The 22,956-nt window shown below is 37.2% G+C and overlaps 2 protein-coding genes across 2 annotated transcripts in view; one reads left to right on the forward strand and one right to left on the reverse strand.

The window, feature by feature from the left end:
- LOC145998808 (BLOC-2 complex member HPS3) overlaps positions 1-22,956 on the forward strand; it is a 47,475-nt gene that overhangs the window by 243 nt on the left and 24,276 nt on the right. Inside the window, exons 2-4 of the mRNA XM_083135440.1 lie at positions 12,015-12,244; positions 19,974-20,909; positions 21,795-22,111. Of these exons, the coding sequence (XP_082991566.1) occupies positions 12,034-12,244; positions 19,974-20,909; positions 21,795-22,111 (1,464 nt within the window). The 5' untranslated portion in view covers positions 12,015-12,033. The remainder of the gene's footprint in view (positions 1-12,014; positions 12,245-19,973; positions 20,910-21,794; positions 22,112-22,956) is intronic.
- LOC145998338 (protein CFDP2-like) lies at positions 1,988-10,911 on the reverse strand. Its single transcript, XM_083134742.1, has 2 exons — positions 10,419-10,911; positions 1,988-2,151 (listed from the first exon to the last, which is right to left on the reverse strand). The coding sequence occupies exons 1-2, from the start codon at positions 10,909-10,911 to the stop codon at positions 1,988-1,990; spliced, it is 657 nt and encodes a 218-aa protein (XP_082990868.1).

A 22,956-nucleotide genomic window follows, 5' to 3' on the forward strand; every position in this document is an offset into this window, starting at 1 on the left:
CGAATCGGAACAAATATATCTGAGTAAGATTTACAAAAATTGTTACAACATTATCTATTTTACTCATACTTGAATGGGATGAAGGTGTGAGTACGATCGCTTGTATTTCTCAAAACGTCGGTAACTTGGGTGTCAATTAGAGTAAAATGTATAAATATTACAAGGAAAATTGTCCATCTCTTTTTTCGTTTGTTTTTCAGTTATATCCTCAGTGTTTTTAAAGAATGGAATTGTAGTTTTTGTCGTGTAGATATTGTCAACTGCTTCGTTGGCGTTTTGTCTCAACTCGTCAGCCTTGCACTGAGTAAAACAAAGTGAATTTGCTTTGCGATGGACAATCTGCCTTGTAATATTTAAGTAAATATGCGATATCGCCCGGACGGATTTCTTCAAATTTACAGGAGAAAGTACTTACTGAAATGAGTTTCTTAGCATTCTGGACATTCTTGGAGGTATTTTCTTTCACGGAAAGCTAAAAACTTCGTATTTGAATGCTGCCGAAGAAGAATTAATCACTTTTTACGTAAGAAACTTGCAATGCCTGCCATTTATGCCATTGTTTCCATTGTGTGCGTGCAGATGGCGAGAGCGTCGAAAGTCACACGGTCTCGTCAGTGTTTCCAAACGTGCATTTTTTTACGAGAATTTTGTTGTCTTTTTTTTAAACTATGCTTACCTAACTTAACCCAACCTAAACTAACCTTGCCAGAAATGGTTTCTGGGGCTATCGTGAATGGTTTTTGGGGCAATCGTGAATGGTTTTTGGGGTTAACGTGAATGGTTTTTGGGGCTATCGTGAATGGTTTTTGGGGCTATCGTGAATGGTTTTTGGGGCTATCCGGCAATGGTTTGTGGGGCTATCGTGAATGTTTTTTTGGGGCTATCCGTAAAATTAAGGAAATAAATGAGTTAAAGGTGTCCGGTCATTATCGCATATTTACCAATATTTATTCATCCCATGTACATCTCAGGAAAATTTTTTGTTTCCACATTTTAGTAAATATGTAGTATCGCCCGAACGGATTTCTTCATTTTTACAGGAGAAAGTACTTACCGAACTGACTTTCCGTACACTTTTGAAAGGTCGTGGAAGTGTTTTTTCCCATCGCTTAATTTATTTTGCCGGTAAATCATGTATTTTTGAAGATTAATGTCTCCAATGCACGAAAGCTGTTGCCTCTATGTCCTTCCACTATGTGAATCAAATGTTGCGTGCATTCTATGATGGGCTAGACTCTACTTTATGTCCTTATTGCCTTTTGATGGTAACCAATGGGAGTTAACAACACTGCAGGCTAGTCTTTGTGTCCGCATTGTGAATGCATGTGCTTTGCTCGTTTGCGTTCTGCGTGGTGATTGCTTTGCGTTCACGGTGCGTTGTGCGTGTGTATGGTGCATGAAGAAGAACAGGTTCCAAAAACTTGTAGATAGTGTAAAATACGTTATCCCCAGTAATAATTTAGTGCATCGTTCAAAACCGTGCTTGCAGACTCTTCGGGTAAGTACCTTTTTCTTTTTATACTTTCTGTTCACGATTGCCCCACTAACCATTTACGGGTAGCCCCACGAACCATTCACGATTGCGCCACAAACCATTCACGTTAGCTCCAGAAACCATGCACGGGTAGCCCCATGAACCATTCACAGGGACGAGGTTAGGTTAGGCCTGTTAGGTTAGGTTCCATTACCACTCATTTTACCCCTAATTATGTGCTTCATCATCGAAAAATTTCCTCAGTACGTTCAATTATGCATATCCGGACAACATCGGTTTTTATCGATTTCCTCCTCCAGGTATTTTTTCCTCGCTTTGGGATTTACATTGTTGAATTCCTTATACAATAAGTTTTCCAATGATATATGACACGTATTCCTTAGGAAAAGGACGTAAAGTAGAGTCTTACCCGATGATGTAACCCCCGGTCAGTGTTTCCAACCACACCGTTGTTTTCCAAGAACATGACAATTTTGAAGATGACAATTTTAACTACTGTTTGATCAGCGAGCCGAGAGCTCCAGTTGGCAAAGTGCCAAGAAAAAGGGGAAGTTCGTGAGTGGAAGGCAGGCGGGAGATCGCAGTTCGGGGTTGCACGTTGAACAGTGTTACCAATCTGCGAGGATGATAATCCACCAGAACATAAGTATCGAAAACTGAGGGACATGCACAGAAGTAAAGGATTGTGACAAGGACTTGTTTTGTATCACAACCATGTCCTTTGTCCTTCTTACAATTTAAAATAGAAGGATTGTAGGGTAAAGAATTGCAGTTTCACTTATACAAGGTATTTTTTTTCCAGGTGGGCATATAAGGCACATTTTCTCCAAAAATAGTGCAGTTCCATAAAAAAAAACATTGCTTAAATTTGAATTTATGGTGATCATGCAATAATTAACACATATTATTGTGGATAAAATGAAATTATATGTGTGAAATATATAATTTTTGGTTGACTTTCATTTTTCATTCCCCCCTTCCAGAGACCTCCATGGTGGTGGCCCGAAACTAGATACGGGTCCGGTCGGCTTCCTCTGAGGTTGGGTCAAAGATGCCGAACTTGCGCTACGTTCAATTGATTGATTTAGTTTATTTTATTTCGCGTTTTGTGCCTTTTGGCTAATTTGCGAAGATGGGGATGCGTGATGAAATGATGAAATTGATGAATGGACATTCACAAACAACCAAGCCCGACCGGAATTCGAACCCGGGACCCTTGGCGTCGCAGCGCGATGTGCTAACCACTCGGCCACAGGGGCGCTACATTCAAGATTTCAGCATTTGCAAAGACGCCTCTCCGTGGCCAGAGCACTTCCAGTATCTTGTGTCAATATTCTCCGGTTGGCAACATTGCTTTCTTTCCCCACGTGACACTCGTGCTCCTCGCGTTTCAGAGAAGCGCCTCCGCAAACTCCCCCAATTTACGACTAGACTCGGCTACTTCGGTCATGCGCAGAAAACTCGAGAGCTTTCTGATCGCTGGTCAAACAGTATGTTTGCCTAACCTAACCTTGCCGTGCATGGTTCGTGGGGCTATTTATGAATGGTTTGTGGGGCTATCCGTGCATGGTTCATGGGGCTATTTATGAATGGTTCGTGGGGCTATCTGTGCATGGTTCGTGGGGTTTTCGAACCTGGAAAAAAAAATACGAAATTAGTAACACGAAAGTAGGTATTTTTCGATGAAGAAGGTTGCAACACTGCATAACCACTGATCATCGACAACGCTAGTCAAGATCTTGTGAACTAAATTACGTGAATGGTAACGACCCCAAATTTTAACTGTGTTTGCCTAATGTCACGTGCCAGTTTCGACGACACAATGAAAAATGCAAGGAAGAACTGTTTCCCGAAAGCGACGAGAGATGGCAGCACACCATATAAAGAAGAACAGAGTTCATTATAGAAACTTGGAGCGGAGAAGAGCGATTATATATATTTTAGTAAATGAAAAATACATAAAGGAAGAGTATAAAAATTATAGAAGGATTGAATGAAATGTTGTATATAGCAAATTAAGATAATTAAGAATATGCTCATATATGAAACAATTAGGAAAGTTAATAAGTGAGCAAATGAATTCAAAAATGTATCTCTCTCCTCTTTGATCCTCTGATGAGGAGAACATCATCAGCTTTTGTATTTGTCCGTCCCACGGTGGCGCTGTAGTCAAATTAGATGCCCCGAAGCACTTACGGTTGTGCTTTTTATTAGACGCACTGGGCCATAGGCAGCACTTGCTGTTAGCGATCCTGGGCTATTCCCCTTTGGTCGTTACATAGGAGGTGGCGCTATTGTCAGTTTAGTTGACCCTACTCTTTCTATAAGCATAGCTTGTATCGTTTGCCAAAGAAGCGGGAAAAGCGAAAGCATATATGTAATAAATAAGATTACGCTTTAAAAGGAAGGACAATAAATTAGAAGAAAGAAAAGCAATAAGTCTTCTCCAAAAATAGAAAGAAGATAAGAAGAAGAAGCCTTTTCCTAAATAGAAAGAAGAAGCCTTTTCCAAAGATAGAAGAAAGAAGAAGAAGTCTTTTCCAAAGATAGAAGAAAGAAAAGAAGAAGAAGCCTTTTCTTAAATAGAAAGAAGAAGAAGTCTTTTCCAAAGATAGAAGAAAGAAAAGAAGAAGAAGCCTTTTCTTAAATAGAAAGAAGATAAGAAGAAGAAGCCTTTTCCAAAACCAAAGATTGGAAGGAAGAAGAAGCCTTTTCCCAGAAATTACGAGAAGAAAGAAGAAGATGATTTCCTTTCAATTATTCATATATGTATAAGAAGAATATAACCGATGTAAATATGGAATCAGCATATATATACAGGGTGTCATTTTAATGGCGCCCACGGACCACAGATTCGTATAGAGGACATCAAAACAAACAACTTTTCTCAGTAACATTTTTCTCCTTGGTGCGTCGATTCGACGCTACAGCCGTTCAAAAAAGACCGTTTTGCCGCCTGGATGCTGGCAACCCAACCCAACATTTGATCGTATCTGTGACGAAATTTCCTGCGGCGAAACGACGCACGGGAGGGTTGCAAGGAACACACAAATTTTGTGAAAAATGACAAACTACCAACCATATTATTAGTTGTAAAACGAAGCTAGAATCGCGTCCAGTAGACCGAACATCATAGCGTACCAGCTAGAAGATGAGCAGTCATCTCAGGGGAAGGGGGAAGTGAACCAACGAAATGAGAAATGGTAAAAAATATTCAAAATGAAGTGTCAATATTGGATTTTATCTCAGCCTACATGTCAAATGTCAACAACAATAAATTTTATTGGACTTGCAGCTTACATGTGGCTGTTTACGCCCAGCTACATGTCAAATATTTGCAAATCTCGTTTCAAATTTGATATCTACAGGTTTGTGTCCAGATGCCTTGTGGTACTTTTGTGCTGATAACAGAAGTATCCGATGTTGACATTGTTACATTACGACTAAAACACGTACAGCCACAGTAGCAATGTAATGATGAATCAGTAGCGAATATACTGCCCTGTTTACAGTTGCAAACTATTACATGCGTATCCTCTGAGAGCTTGTCTTACTACTACTTATATCCCTGTATCTTTTAACCATTTTTGCCACTTGCCTCATAATGCCCTGAATATACATTATATGTGTTGCAGACCTTTGCAATTTTGAGTTTTTTCATTTCTATTTTGTCATCTGTTCAGTGTGTCACAGACAACTAGTATCAGAAGGACGAAGTTGATAGAGTAAATTGTATATGCCAACTTAGTAACTAGATTTGCAAATATTTGACGTGTAAGCTGAGACAAAATTCGATATGACCACTTCCACTTGAATTATATTTTCTATCTACCATTTTTCGTATCGTTTGTCTACTTTCTGTTATGTTACAGAACGTGTTTTCTCATTTTGTTTTACGGTACATAATGTGGCCGATTGTAGCTATGCCATTTTTCATAGAATATGTGTGTTCCTGGCAACCCTGGAACGCATCGCTTTACGACGGGATATGACGTCACAAATGCAATCAAATGTTGTGTGTGGTTGCCAGCATTCAGGCGGCAAAACTGCCTTTTTTGAACGACTGTAGCGCCGAAACTACGCACCAACGAGAGAAATGTTACTGAGAAAAGTTGTTTGTTTTGATGTCCTCTATACGTTTCCGTGGTCCGTGGGCGCCATTAAAATGACACCCTGTATATATATATATATATATTTCAATGTATATACAAGCTTCGCTATATATTTTCTCTGTATTGTGTATAGTTTTCAGAATATAGATCCGCATTTAACTATATCCTCTTGGCTATAAAACACTTTCTTATTTGGAATTCTCGAATAAAGAACCTATCCCCTGAGATTAAGATATCTATAGCCGTGGTATAAATAACATTTAAGTACGTACCCCCAGGGGCATAGCACTAACCTAACCTAAACTTATCGTGCATGGTTCGTGGAGCTAATCATGCAAGAATCATGGAATCATGTAAAACAAATCGTAATGGTACATCATTTTCGGTCATTAAGGTTTGAAACACTGCTTGTGCACTGCAAATCGACAAAACAAGCATGACGTGCGATGATCCTTGACGAGTGCATGCCATATTGTCTGTTACACAAGCGAAACAAGGAAGACAAATAATGATTCGTAATATGAAAAGTTGACACTATTTTATGGAAGAAGGCATAACTTCACCTTAAAGAATCTTCCGCAATGCAGAATAGGTAAGTATGAATGCTAAAATTAACAAAATAAATGAGTGAGAGGTGTTGGGGCGATACTACATAATTATCCAAATTTTTCATACAAAATGTCAGTTTACTGGGTTCAGGTTCTAATTGTGTAATTCTGATATGATCATGATATAGAGCCGTTTTCTAAATGAATCTAATTCTATACATGTTTATTGGCACATACTGAACAGCTTTTCTGATTACTTACTTCAGTATTGGTGCAGAATGATTTTATCATTCTGATCATGTACGTTTACATGAGTAGATTAGACATGTCAGATTTACTGCTCTTAACATTATAATTACTCTTGCATGTGCTCACAGTATTGTTATTTATACATATTAATAAGTAGGTCCAGATTGTTAGGTTTCTATACCTTACTATTTTCAGACTTTCCTTTTACTGCAGGTGTATGAAAGAGAACTTCAGATAGCGTCAACTTACAGTTACACAAGCTATTGTATTTTTATTTACATAAATACAATACAGATTTGGTTTGTGTTTACAGATTTACCATCAAATGTGTATGTGGGAGCTCTTATTCTCTTCCTCCAAAGTTAAATTTATTTAGTATAGCCTAAGTTTCTGATCTTGAAAACTTATTGTTATTTCAATATTATCATGTCAGTTGCATCTTGTTTCTGGTAGCCCAAGTGGTAACTTTCATAAGCCATGATGCTTCTTTCTAACCTTCCAAGATAATGGATGGCATTGTCTATGTGGGTGTTTGCATCACGGTGTGAAATCCCAGGGGGAAGGGGGGGATTGCCCCCCACCAACAATCTTGGCCTGAAATTTTTCCCCCACCAAATTCTTCCAGGGGGGGAGTTTTTGTTTTAACAATGAACATAAACAATTAGTTTGGGATTCGAATATACTTGACTGGAATAATATCGAAAACATACAAAAAAAGAAAAGAAGGACAACAAAGAGCCTCATCTCTTAGGACACTGAACCCAGCAATCCCCAGAACACAGAAATTGACGACTTGTTATTTCTTCTCCATTTCTCATCGCCTTTCGTTAACAACCACGAAGTATATAAATATATTAACACATTCGGGTCTGGCTTCATAATACAGCATTGTTACCTGTGGTCTGCGGTTTTTGGTTGTTTTTCAAAAAATCGTAGAAGAAATATTTTTAATTTGTTTTTATTTACCACATATTTCTTAAATCTACAAAACTTCCTCTTTTCAATGAACAAAAATTTTTTAAATTTTATTTTCATTTTCAGACGTTTTTTCATATTTTTTTCAGCAATGTTTTGTATAGAAGAAAAAAGTACAACATTGTAACAAATGTTAATATGGAGATATTTTAAGTTCGTAATCTGGAAATTTCAATAATTAACTACATAAACTATCAATACATCTTTTGAATCTTGCATAAGAATACTTCTTACGTGCACATAACAAAAAATAATTACAAATTACAAGTAATTATCTTTTGTATGAAAAAGTGGCTGCACGACAGGACCAGACGATGTATCAGTTGGTTCTGCGTCATCTGTAAAAATTAAACAAATAATTAAATAAACTAAATAAATAAAATAAATTTTCATTTTACATACACTATACAAAATAATAAATGGAAAAACTAAAAATACATCAGTGCATGTAGGAGAATCAAGCAAGAGGCAAGATGAATAGACCCAAAAAAATTACCTCTTCTCACTTCATTCATAAAATACTAGAGTTTGCAACACTGTTTATATTGTCGACAATAATTATTACGCATATAACCTACCTTCCAAATCTTCAAATTCATCTTCTTCTTCTTATAAGGCGCTACAGCTCTTTATGGGCTTTGGCCTGCTCAATTACATCCTTCCATTCTTCTCTACTCAACACACATTTCTTCCAGTTCTGTGTCTTCAGTTTTCTTATGTCATTTCTGACATCGTCTATCCATCTGGTTTTGGGCCTTCCTTGTGATCTTGTAGCAATAGGTCTCCAATTGTAAATTTGTTTCACAATTCTTTCTTCGGGCATTCTTTCAATATGACCCAACCAGCTCAATCTTTGTGTTTTGATAAATCTTCTTATATTCTTACTCTTTATTAATGTTTCAAGCTCTTCGTTTGTTTTTATTCGCCATATATTATTAGATTGTCTCGTTGGGCCATATATTTTCCTTAATATCTTTCTTTCAAATATCATTAGTTTTCGAATTATATCTTCTTTCAGCACCCAGGTTTCACAGCCATATGTAACCACAGGTCTTATTATGGATTTATACAGCTTTAATTTTATTGTTCTGGAAACTAGTTTGGATTGGAATATCCTCTTATTCGCATAAAATGCTCTATTTCCAGCTGCAATCCTTTCTTTAATTTCTTCTTCGATTTCATTGTTTCCATTTACTATTGACCCGAGATATTTAAATGACTGTACCTGCTCTATGTGCATTGTATCTATATCCTCTTTTTGTTGTTGGATTTTTCTTCTTGTACATCTCATATACTTTGTCTTTTTTTCGTTCACTATTAGTCCATATTTCATTGCCTGTTGCTTTAGTTTCACTAGTGAGTCCACCATTGATTGCTTAGTTCTTGTAGTAATTACTATATCGTCTGCATATGCACAGATCTGTCTTAATCTTGTTGAAATGTTTCCTCTGATTTCCAACTTCTGAATTATTTCATCCATGACTATGCTAAATAAAGTTGCTGATAATGGGTCTCCTTGTTTTACTCCTCTATTTATTGCAAATTTCTGACTAAAATCATTGTTTCCTTTTACTACTGCTGTAGTGTTTTGTAATGTCAACTTTATTAATCTTATTAGTTTGTTTGGGACATTAATTTTCTTTAGACATGTAGGAATTATATTTCTATTTACTGAGTCAAATGCTTGCATAAAATCGATAAATATGTTATGCAATTCAATATTATATTCATAACATTTTTCATATATTTGTCGCAGTATGAATATATTATCAACTGTAGATCTATTTGGTCTAAATCCCATTTGATATTCACCCAATTTGTTTTCTGTAATTTCAGAGATTCTATTTTGTAGAAGAATTGCAAAGATTTTGTATGCGACATTCAGAAGCGTAATTGGTCTGTAGTTATTACACTGCAACCTGTCTCCTTTTTTAAAGATTGGGCAAATGATACCATGTAGCCATTCTTGTGGCATTTCCTCTTTATTCCATATGTTGAGTATCAAATTATAAATTTTATTCCTTATCATATATCCTCCGTGTCTTATCAGTTCTGCTGTGATATTATCTGAACCAGGTGACTTATTCATTTTTAAGGATTTTATGATTTTATTTACCTCCTCATATGTTGGTATTGGAATTTCAGTATCATTTTCCAATTTTTCGGGTATTTCATCTTCAGACGGTAAGTGTTCCCAATTTAATAATTCCTGAAAGTACTCTTTCCAACGGAGTAATACTTTTTCTTTCTCAGATATTACTTCTCCAGATGCATCTTTACATAATGAAGTTGCATGAGTGTAGTTCCTTACATGAGATGTCACAGCCTTAAAAAAATTTCTTGAATCCTTTCTTCTATGGTATTCCTCAATCTCTTTGATTCCATCATTTATCCATTCTTTTTTCTTCTTTCTGCATACATTGTTGGCAATTCTCCTTTTATTCTCATATTCTTCACAATTTGCCCTTGTGTGTCTCTGTAAACATCTTTGTCGTGCAGCATTTTTCTGATTTATTACCATTTTACATTCATTATCCCACCATTCATTCTTTGGTTTACCATCTTGCTTTTGTATTACTTCAGTTGCTGTTTTCAGAATAGCTTCTTTGAGTTGTTTCCAATCTTCATTTATATCTTGGGTATCAATAATGTTTTCCAAATTTTGACTCATTTTTTTCCTATATTGTTTCAGAATTTCTTTACTATGCATATTGCTTTTATTCCATTTTATCTGTTGTCTTGGAATACTTTTTCGTACAGGTATTAATTTCTGTTTGATTACTGCCTTGACCAAAAAATGATCCGAATCACAATTCAGACCTCTCATTGTTTTTACATCCTGCACCATTTCCTTTTTATGTTCGTTTACTAAAACATGGTCAATTTGGTTGGTAGTTTTCCCATCTGGGGACACCCAGGTACCTTTATGTATCTTTTTATGTTCATACTGTGTACTCATTACAGTCATATTATTTGCAATAGCATAGTTACATACTAATTCTCCATTATTATTGGTTATCTCATGCAATGTATGTTTACCTGTTACTTCTTTAAATGCATCCTCTTTTCCTATTTTTGCATTTAAATCTCCCAACAGGACTATCAGGTCATGTCCCGGGGTTTTATCTTGCACTACTTGCAGTTCTTCATAAAACTTATCTTTAATGTCATCATCTTTCTCTTCTGTTGGAGCATACACGTTTATAAATGTCACATTACAGAACCTTCCCTTCACTCTAAGTTTAGATATTCTTTCACTACACGGTTCAAATCCTAGTACATGTTTTACCATTTCTCTCTTTACTAGAAATCCAGTTCCATGCTGACCCGTAGTTTCTTTACAACTATAATACACAGAGTATTTATCTTTCTTGATTTCTCCTTGTCCTTTCCATCTTACTTCCTGTAATGCGACTATCTGCAACTTTGTTGCTAAGACTTGGTCAGCTATTTCTTGCATTTTTCCAGGTTTTAGCATAGTCATGATATTCCATGTTCCTACACAGATTATATCTTTCTTATTCCTTTTCATATGCCTAGGTCGTTTTCCATTAATCCATCCGGCTTTCTGTAATTGAGCTTTTTTAGCGGAAGGTTATTTTTATGAGACCAGGGTGCTGGCCTAGTGCTCAACCCCCATTTCTTTGGAGGACCAGGATTTTCTGTTAGGGTTTACTCCCTTAGCTGATAACATCCAGTTTAGGCGCTGGATACTCGCCTTCACCCTCCTCCGTCTGCTACAGCATCGGCCCGCCGAAGTGGGCCGTATGATCTTTTTTGCTGCATTGCCCAGGGGTCACGCGGCTAACAGCCTTCGGGGACGTGGAGGTAGGATTTGTTGGTAGTATTGGTAGTTGTTATACCCAATGGCGTTCCTCAGTATTTACAGAGTGTTCATATCAGCATCTGAGCACTCCCTGAGACCATACCAACCTTTGACCCCCTCTTCAAATTCATCTGCATCATCAAAATCGTCGCTAACTTCAAACTCTGAGGCAGAATCCTCTATGCAGTCTGGATCTAACGACGCCATTCTAAACAATGCACAGTACATCAACCCGACAACAAACAGTCGCAGGTGCGAGATAAAATTAGCACATGAGTCACCTACCGGTCGGAATTTCAACAGAGGGGCTTGAATGAACACGCGCATGACACGAAGTACGAGCATAGCCCGTCCTTCAATCGGTAAAGCGATTGCATACTGCAGGATGGGCTATGCCCGTCGTTCGTCCACATTGACTTTAAGTGCACTGCGGGCTATGCCCGTCGTGAGACCCCAATGTGTTAATAAAACAAGTAATAGCATTTATATGTGAATTTTATACTGGAATCTAGTAGTACATTAAAATCTTCAATTTGCAATTACATTTTGAATGAAAGACAGTATATTTTATAATATAATTTGATTATTTAATAATTGACATATATATTTAATGACATATTATATATATATATATAGGCCTATATATATATATATATATATATATATATATATATATATATATACTCACACACACCTATCGTGTGTGTTTGTGTGTCTGTCTGTCGTTCTGCTCCTTCCCCCCCACACCAATCTGCTGTGATTTCGCACCCTGGTTTGCATGTTTTTTAAGTCTGATAATTATCTTTCAGGTAAAATAAAAGAAATAAAATGGTCCGAGTGATATCAGTCCATCATTTTGCAAGCCAAGATATTCACACATGCGAAGAGCCATTGGCAGTTACCACAGCTCCAGTAAATAAGTTGCTGCTTGCCTTGCCTCAGCATGTGGTAGAAGTCAGAGATCTAAATAAGGGAGGAATTGTAATATTTACCTTTCCTACAGTTGACAGAGTATTCCAAATGGTACACTGTTGTCAAGGTAAGTTCATTTCAAGGAGTTGGTGACAGATTGTGCGCCCTAAAAAATTACTACTTTTTTTCTTCTCAATGTTCACTTTTCAAGTTACGGAAACCGCAAATAACAGAGATATTCAGTCTCGAAATGTGATGCCTGCACATCAAAATCCTCGCATCGAAGACCACTTTCAGCACTTTTAAAGATAAATTTTGATTATGCACACTGAACAAATGGAAATTCAAAAGGAAACTTAAAATTATGAAATGTAACAGTGAATTTACATAGGCCTACATACCTTGAAAATATGAATTTCCCGCAACATGGTTACGGGGTTGCCTGCAATATCAACTGCTGCACTTCATGCATTTCTTGCTCTGGCCCACTAAACCTTCCCCTACAACTTATGAATATGTATACAGCTGGTCAGGGGCGCCGACTTGTCAAAATTATTGGGGGGGCTCTGATCACTGAAATAAATTAATGAATGACTCACTCTCTCCCTTTTTTAAGTTTTGATCTCAGTGTTCGGAATCACGTAAAAGCCCATGAATTCCTCAAAAATATCAAAATTTTTATTCACAGTTCTAATGCAGAATATTAATATTCTCCACGAATGGATATTTCACAAGTTTCGTCAACCATAATAGCAAAATATTCCCGACTTTTAATATCTGCTACCACGGAGCGCAAAACAGATCTCCATAATATATCAATGATCTCGTTCTGAATGTCATGTTAGAGCCATTTGTAGCCCAAAAGTCTCATCCACTAGTTTTATGCACATCGTCTTTTGAAACTCTTTTTAGTAAAAATAGTAATAAGTCATGTGCTTTGCTGTCTCTGGTCATAGCCCCCCCCAAAGTTGATGGTTTAGCGGTCTCAGCCCCCCAAATTGATGATCTAGAACGTTTCAAATGTGTATTTAAGGTTAAGTTCATGTGGCACAATTCTGAGTAAACTTTACAAGAGAAGCAAAATAATACATTAGATCCTCTAAAGCAAAATTATTTGGGGGCTCTGCCCCCACATCGTTAACATTGGGGGGGGCTCGAGCCCCCCAAGCCCCATGGAGTCGGCGCCTATGCAGCTGGTTCCCTTTTGAAGAATTCGTAAATTTGTAATATGTGACAGAAATCTGACAACATATTTGCAACCATGGTCCTGCCTCTATGATATGCACGCAACAGCTGAAATAAACCTGTGTGTTAATGCTAAGAGATCCTAACCTAACTTAATAAGGAATGCATTTGACGCTAATGTGAGAACATGAAGGGCGGAGCTTATTTATTTTATTTATTTATTTATTTATTTATTGAAATTTCCAGTACAGCAGAAGCCATTTTAAACCAGAAAGAAACAACAATAAAACAATAGACTAAGATTAAAAACAAAAGAACGGATAACACAAAATAAACAAAAATAAAACAAGCCAAAAAAAGTACCAAAGTAAAAAGATCAGTTTCACAAAAGCATTACTTATGTACAATTTTTTCTATGTTGCTGATAAAAAATGAATATGAAGTGAATATATCTATTTGGTTTGAGATTATATTGAACTGATTCGGTAGCCTATGGAATAGTGATCGTTGTATGAGTGAGAGCCTGGGAGTTGTAGTGTGGAAAGTTTCCTTGCTCCGTGTTTTATGTCTAGGCACTCTGAGGGAGAGTTCGTGGAGTGGGATGCTGCATCTTAAGTTTCCATTTATAATCTTATATAGCAATTTCATATCTGCAATGTATCTACGAGTTTCTGGAGTATTAATATGCAGTTTTACAAGAAGATCTCTCTTAGGCAGGTGTCTTAGGGCAGGCACTCTATATCGAACGATGGAGAGGAAAAAGCTGAAAACACTGTCGATCTTGGAGGTATGAGAATGGGCAGCCATGTTCCAGATTGGTGAACAATATTCTAGAATGGGGGACACAAATATCTTGAAGTAAATGGCAAGTGCTTTCGGGTTATTGATTTCGGTGAATCTGTAAAGTAGGCCTAGCATACGCATTGCCTTTTTTGTGATGGTTGATATGTGATTATCGAAATTTAGTTTTGAATCTATGAGGATACCTAGATCTCGGTGTTGTGCTTCTTTTGTTAGAGGGAGGTCGGTGAGTGTATAATTACCTTCAAGAATGTTTTGCTTCAATGAAATTGTTATGTATGAGCATTTAGAAGGGTTTGTGGACAGTTTCCATCGCTTACACCATTCAGAGAATCTGTTAATGTCATTTTGGAGAAGTTGCATGTCTGATGGCTGTTTTATTTCTCTCATAATCTTGCAATCATCGGCAAACATTAGAATTGTGCTTGAGATGGGGGAATTAAAGAGGTCTGTGAGATCATCCAGATATAATACAAATAACAGAGGGCCAAGAACGCTTCCTTCCGGCACACCAGATATAACAGGAAGCCAGTTAGAATGAGTTCCAGAAAGTATAACGCGTTGTTGTCTATTTCTTAGATAGTCTTTCACTAATTTTAACGTGTTTCCAGTGATGTTAAATCTGTTAGATAATTTATGCAGTAAATAGCGGTGATCCACTGAATCAAAAGCTTTGGACAGATCAAAGTAAACAACATCTAACTGATTACGATTAGTAATTGCGTTTATAGCATAGGATTGCATACAAGACAGATTGGTAAGGCATGAAGAATTTGGAAGAAAGCCGTGTTGTGCTGGGTTAATGTAAGGGTATGTGAATTTCAGAAGTCTTTTTTTCAGAATTTTTTCACAGACAATAGCAAGTGTGGAAAGGAGAGAAATGGGCCTATAACATGTAGTATCGTTAGCATTTCCAGATTTAAAAATAGGAATGATATTTGCTTTCTTCCATTGAGTGGGAAAGCAGCCTTCAGAGAAGCACCTATTGTATAACATTGCAAGAGGAGTAGCTAGTGAGTGAGCTGTTTTTTGAAGGAAAATAGTAGGAATATTGTCTGGTCCAGATGCTCGGTGAGAAGAAAAGGAGGTAAGGAAGTGCAAGACTTCACCTGGTTCTGTAAAGACGGTAGAAAGAGAGTGAGAGCAGATAGATTTGATAGGCGGGTGATCTAAAACATCATTTGAAACAAAATTATTTTGAAATGTTAGATTGAATAGTTCAGCTCTATCATTACCAACAGCTGAAATGTCATTGTGTGTTACTTCTAAAGGGATGCGCTTGGCTTGTCTTCGTGAATTTATTAATGTCCAGAATCTCTTTGAATTAGTAAGGAGTTCGTTTGTGACTGTGTTGACATATTCGGTGTATTTCTGTTTCATAAGGTCTTTACTATGCTTTCGAAGTGCTTTGAAAGTGTTGTGTGTGTGGGGATTGGGGAAACGTTTCCACAGTTGCCATGCTCTCTTTTTGTTAAGTAACAGATGCTGCAACTCTTTATCAAACCAAGGGGGGAACTTTTTACTTTTCATTGTTTTATGTGGCACATAGTCCTGAATTAGGGCATGAATCACGTCCGTAAACAGTTCAACAGCCTCGGTCACGGTCCCTTCGGAGAGCAGGTTCCAATTGAAAAGGTCAATGGCTCGACAGACGGTGTCCCATGGCGTTTTCTTCCACAAAGGAGTCTTATGCCTGAGGGGTGCAGAAGGGGAGCTTCGCGCTTTCACTGAAATTTCGAAAATAGCACAAAGCGACTCGTGGTCTGACTGAACGAGATTCAACGAGGGTGTGACCTCACAGTTTTCAAAAGAGGAGAGAATGTAATCAAGGTTTTTGTCCTTTCTGGTGTTGTGCATATTGTGCTGAAGAAGACCTAGTCCATGAATAAAATTGTCTATGAACCAGTCTTCGTCTCCAGTGGTTGGTATGCCATTTACAGGATTATTCCACTTTATATGCATATTAAAATCCCCACACAAAATAACTTCGTGGCTGGACAGAGCTGCCAAAGTGGAATCGTAGCAACACTCTAAGAGTTCTTTGGGACTCCGCCTATGAGGCCGATAGAAACAACCTACAAGCATTTTTCTATGGTGGTTTGTACTTACTTCTATCCAGAGTAATTCGCAGTCTCGTTGTAAATCCAGTCGTATCTTGCTGGGCCACTTCTTGTTCACACACACCATAACACCACCACCCCCACGCATTTCACGATCTTTGCGATAAACATTGAACTGCTCATATAGCGGAATTTCAGCACACGAGATATCAGAATTGAGCCATGACTCACTAAAGCACACACAGTCGTATTCCGAGAACTCAGCCGTCATTAGTTCACAGTCCAAAAACTTATTTTTTAGGCACTGCACGTTTTGATTGATCAGCAAACAATGTCATAATGTCACAAATCATACCACATCAAATTGCAAATTTCTCCCTTATAACTAGACCTTGGATTTTAGGTTTTTAACCTATTTTTTCCTTTACAGGTATGCAAGAAATAATAAGTTATGTCAGCATTTCGTTAAAAACTCAACAGCCGATGAAGTTTTATAGTGCCTAAGAAAACATATTTTGCTTGTTAGAACCTATTTTAGGTTTATGTGCCTAAATCAAACCTTTTTTTTTAGGTTTTTATATATTTTTTAAAGGTTTTTCAGACTTTTTATGTCACACAGAGGCATTTGCTTTGTTTGGTCATGAGAAAATTTAATGACGAACGTGTTTGAAACGTATTCTCTGTCAATTTCCCCTCCTCCAAATCCATGGTGATTTTTCAAAGCTATAAACAAAGCAAAATTTCTAGTGCCACTGTTACCTGTACAATCCAAAGTGGTCTGATCTGTGTGATCTTGCTCACTTCCGTGCTTTGTGGCATTCACGCTTTGCAAACTAACATTTCAGCATTGAAGTTTGCACCACTGACTATGTTTTTGTTGAAAGATTATTTTCAGCATATAAGATGATCCTCACAGACAAAATTACAGAGTTTGACTGTGGATAACAGGAAAACAGATTGTTGCCTAAGTATACGGCAAAGAGTGGATTTTAATAGCAAATTTCCAATGTTAAGTTATGTGATCGCCGTAGGGTTAGGCAACACACATAACGTTATACTTATTCAGTTTGAATTGGCTTAACACCAAGAATTTCGCGAAATACCAATTATTAACTTTAGTACATAAAGTACTAGGCAACAAGCAGCCTGCATATCTCTTTGAAAAACTGTACACAAATTCGAGCAGACTTGAACATGTAACACGACGAAAAAAATTATTGTCAGTCCCAGTACAGTACAGTACAGTACATTCCATGTCAGTCCCCCACACCATTCATCCCTACGGAAAATCATTTACTGTAACTGCCACTAAAGAAAGGAATTCCCTCCCAACCTCCCTAACATCCATAAACAGCCATAAGCTATTTAAAAAGAATCTCAAACAGCATCTACTGGCAAGGCAGCGAGATACTTAATCACGAGCAACTTTTCATTCATAAAAATTCTCACTGTAACATTTGGCAACTGTGTGCATACAAATCTTATAATTTCATTATTTTATTAAACTTTATTATTATTATTATTATGTTTTTCATTGTTCCTGATTACTGAATATATATATATATATATAATTGTTCTTATTTGTACTGATATGTAATTCTTTCAGGTTTTTTTCCCTCAATGTATACTATTTATTCCATTGTATTAATCTTTGAGACAAGGGTCTGTTGTAAGAACGGCCCTAGAGGCCGAAACATGCCCGCTCCAATAAAGATGATTTTATTATTATTATTATTATTATTATTATTATTATTATTATGCAAGATAGTGTGTATTTCAGGATATAGGTGTCCCATCCCATTTTCATTGCTGGTGACTACCTAATCAGCAGTATTCAGAAATTTTGAACTATTTTAATTTTTTTTTACTTCATGATTTTTCGAGCCTAAATTAAGATTCCTTGCACCTATTTCAGGAATTTTAGAACCTATTTTAGGGTTTTTTGAACCTATTTTAGGCTTTTTAGAGCATATTTTAGGAACCTAAAAGCACACTTTTTAAAACCTAAAAATCCGATGTCTACTTATAACGATCTCCATTAGATATAAACAACTAGAAATGTTTATATGAAACATTGTACTCTCATGAAAATTTTTTCTGAAACTTGTTATGGTTTTGAACAAGACAATATAGGATCAACCAAGACTCGAACTCACTTCTCAGGCACGCCATACCATTGCTTTACCATTTGAGTTCTTAATCATCCCTGGTTTCACTTGATTTTTAACCTGTTTACACTTTAGAAATTCAATGTATTCAGTGCAGAACTTTAGTAAGAAATTTGTCTCTCATACACTACAATATAATGCCCGTTTATAAACATGGAAGGTATTTGTGGACATACTGTACCTAAAACCAAAATGACAACAGTAACATTTCACAGTAACTGCAGTGATGCAGACCAATGAGGCTCTGTCTCCTGGATTCACAGCCAGTATAATGCTTTGTGGGGCTTGTGTCGCCCCATATATATTTGTTAATATCCCATCATCCATTTCACCTTATCACCATTCATCCCTATCGTCATAGGTTAGTTAAAAGTGGCAGAAATATTATGTCGAATAAATTAAATGAAACAAACACTAAAATTTTGACTTATGAAGTAAATTGGTTCAAATTACAACTTGGAATTAAATACACAGTGCGGCAATTTGAAATCAAGACTGGTGATGTAAAAAATAATTAAGTCTTCATAGAAAGTCACTTACCTTGGATCATTCAAAGTAGGACCCTCCTGCATCCACACATCATAGCACAATGCCTACCAGTGCATGGAAGTATTGCTGGAATTCGTTTTGTGTAACGCTTTTTAAAATCCATGTTGTAGCCTTCTTGATTGTTGGTACATCATAAAAGTAGGGACCTTTCAGTGCAGATTTTGGTTTAGGAAATAAAAAATAATCACAGAGCCAGATCTGGTGAGTAGGCAGGATGTGACAACACAGAGTCGATTTAGGCTCAAAAAGTTGTTCACAATCACAGTCTTCTGACTTGGGGCACTGTCATGAAGCAGATTCCAGCTGCCATCATCCTGATACTCGGGCCTCACACGTGTTATTTCTTGCATGAAATGTTTCAGTACCTCAAGATAAAATGCAGCAGTAACAGTCTGTATGAAATTTCAGTCTTCAGTAATGATTGTCCTCACTTTCTCACCAATTTTGATTTTCTCACCGTCCCCTGCTACACCTCGATGCTTGTCGTGTTCAATTGGCTCCCGTCCTTCACTGAAATGCCTGAGCCATTCAAATACACACGTACAGGATAAACAATTGTCTCTATAGACTTGCTACAACATGTGAAACGTTTCCGCAGCAGTTTTTCCCAAGAGCAAACAAATTTTGATGTTTACTCTTTGTTCCATTTTGAAATCACGACGCACCTTCACGACACATGCACACATTCAACAACACCACAAGCGGCAATGTCACTCAAGGTCAACGAGCTCTGTGTCAATTTTTCGTGAGATACCCGTTACTTGTTCACACCACAGAACGCTTTCACAGTTTCGCCACCTACCTAGAAAAAAAAATAGTCTCGATTTCAAATTGCCACACTGTGTAGTTCCATCAATTGCAGGAGATAACACTGGTCGTCTCATATCTGAAGCTAGTCACAGGTAACTTGATGTTGCAGAATACGTAGAAGTGAAATACCTAAATAGTGAAATTTAGGATGAAGGTAGGAATTAGGTTAGCAGCTTGCTCGTAGAACATTGGTATAGAATGCCTAATCCTGTTTGAGTCTCAAATGTTTTGCTAACTTTAACTTACTGCAACATTTTTTTTTTTTTTTTTTTGCTCATTGCAGGAAATTACATTGCTACTCTAGAATCTAAGAAGAACAGGCAAGGTAAAGAGGCAGTTTATGCAAGGATCTATGCCAACTGGGACATGAATTGCAAAACCCAACCAATGAGGGCTAGAATTGCTGGCCGGGTTACACCAAGCAGCCAGTCAAGTGTGAATAGCTTGGAAATGATAGAGTTGCCCGTGAAGAGATCTCCGAACGTAATCACGTGCTGTCAAGTCAGTGGTAATATTCTTATAGGCTCGCACAAAACTCTTGTTCTGTACCAGTTTCACGTAAGAACTCACGACATATCAAAAATGAAATTCATAGATTTTGAGGAATCTTTAAGTTTCGAGATGAGTTTTTGTGCAAGCTCCATTAGTCTCTGTGAAAACATGGTGAGTTGCATGTCTAAAGAGAACTTTCATGTATTTAAGGTTTTCTGTGAAGAACCCGAAGAAGAAAGAAAGCATGTGAAGAAGAAGATGGAAGAGAAGAATAAACTTTTACCAGTAGAGTTCCGCAAGAGACATAAGAGGAAAGGTAGACAGGATAATGTTCACAGCAAGAGGCACATAGAATGGGATCAGCTGGTGAAGTACGCATCAATGGATAGTCATAGTTTTAAAGAAGAAGTGAAAGAAAAGTTACCAGTTCACCCAAACTCTTTCCCCATCGTGGTTCATCTGCCGACGATTGTGGAACAAAACAAAAACTTGTCAGCTAACCAAATGGTCAATGTTCAGAAACGAACAGGCCCGTTTTGTGATGAACCTTTAGAAATGGTAGTAAAAGTGTTCAAAGATCCGCTAACCCCATCCAAAGGCACACCAAAGATTTGTAACTTGTTACAATTGCAGCTTTTAGCATGTAGCAAAAACAGCAAGGAAGAATTTAGGTGCATGAGCATTAAACCTATGTATGTTACGGATGTAGAGGGTGAAGAAGACAGAGGTGAGTATTGTTTTTCCATTGCAGGTCACAGTTGTATATGTTATGTAATTTTTGTGTGTGTTTTACATGAGTAAGAAGAAGGTGTCTGTTTATAGGAATTATATGTTGACCTGAGAGTAATTTTACCAAAAAGAGAAAAAGTTGTATGTTCAAAAATTTTGTTTGAGAGGAACATATTAGGTTGCCATTTGAACCCAGGCCAGTTTTCCCCTGTGCATTTTTTTTCCAGAAAAATCCACCTTGGAAAAGCAGCCAAATCTTTATTTCCTTTCTTCTTCTTTTTTCTTTCACATCATCAAGTTAGAAATTGTAAGACACAATGAATAGTGAACAACTTGAGGAAAATTTCCGAAGTCCATGCTTGAAACTGAAAGCCCATTAATAATTCCATCCGTTTTTTATTTATGGCTGATCCCGAGGATATCGTTTAATCCAGGAGTCATTTTTTTGTGGTGTTTTTTTACTGCCATGTTGAAAAATGATTATTTGCTTTGAAATGAGGATGTTCAGGAATTTTTAATACATAACTTGTGCTACAATTTGAAATATAGTACATGTTTTAGGCCAGATTGGAAAAGGAAAAAAAACCCACCAATTTTGTGTTCATGATAAATGCCACAACTTTAGAGGTGGTTTTGATTGAGATTTTAGATACTTTTGAGAACTACTTTGGTATTGCATTTGAGCAAAATCAGCCAACGAATTTCAATATGGCAGAGAGAGAAAACTGATTATTTTGCTATTGTAGTATTTTCTTTAAGATTATCAGTAATTTTATGAATACACTGATCTGCCTGTACTGGCTGATGCCAATACAGTACTGATTAAACTGCCCATCCTAATTTAAATGTTAACAACAGCATTTTCATTTTTTTTAACTTTCAGATAGTGAGTGTGGAACTTCAGCAAACCCAATGCTGTCGAGGTATTTCAATAAACTTGCAAGCATTGCTTGTTTTGTGGCCACACAACAGGAGGGTTACCTGTATTACTTTTCCAATTTGGACAGCTCAACATGTGTTCCCGGAGGGAGACAGCAGCCAAACTGCATAGCAGTCTATCCTTTCACTGCCCCTGTCTCTAGTGTCGTTCTTGAAAGGTATATCCTCCACGGGCTCACGGAAACTGGATTGGAAACATACACCCTTAGAGCAGGCCATTACTTGATTCAGGAACTTGAAAAGGTGGACAACGTCAACACCGTAAGACATTTTGATTCCATTGTACTTATTAATTACAGTATATTCTGTTTTATCTAAAGATATCTGTTTGGTGGCGGTTATGCGGACATAGGTAATTTACTCTGATGAGCTTACACACGTGTACATGCGTGACGAATCCACCAGACGGGTGGCAAAATCGATCGCGAAGAAAATTTGCACTGAAAAATGAAAAGTAAGCTTATCAGAGTAAAGCATATTCTGTATGTAATGGAAATATGTTACCGTTGTAGGGTAGTACTCTTTGGGAAGTATATTTAGTACATATTGTATTGGAATATTTAGAAATGTAAGCAATACTTACTATGAGGCGTGTCAGGAAAGTAAAGATACAACTAATATATATATCTTAGGGAAAATATGTAAGGCATGAATTGGCAACACTGACAGTAACCTTGATCCTTACTCTTTCCAGTAGCGTTCATTCTCAGTGCTGCGCTGAGTCTTGTGTGAGTCACACGTCCCGGAAATGGCTGTGGCTATAAAGAATCCCGCCAAATGCGAAGTGCAGGCTGTGATGTGGTTTCTCCAGGCAAAAGGCAAATGTGCAGCAAATTGCCTCAGTTTATGGGAACATTATCTGTCCTACCTCCCGTGAAGGCACGACACTACTTCGTCACATTTTTACGATTCATAATGTTGAGCAGGAAAAGCCGAACCTGCAAGTTGTACATAGTGATACATACAGGTTTTTAGTCTTTTAATGTTCTTAACATGGGAATAGGGTAATTGTGCAAGTTTTTAGAGAACGATGAGTTTTTTAAATACGTCTAGAGGGCGGATATAATATTTTAAATGTATCCACACCAACCCTTGTCCACAATCCT

Source organism: Lepisma saccharinum, chromosome 14, assembly GCF_977018435.1.
Source record: "Lepisma saccharinum chromosome 14, izLepSacc3.1, whole genome shotgun sequence".
Lineage (NCBI taxonomy): Eukaryota > Metazoa > Arthropoda > Insecta > Zygentoma > Lepismatidae > Lepisma > Lepisma saccharinum.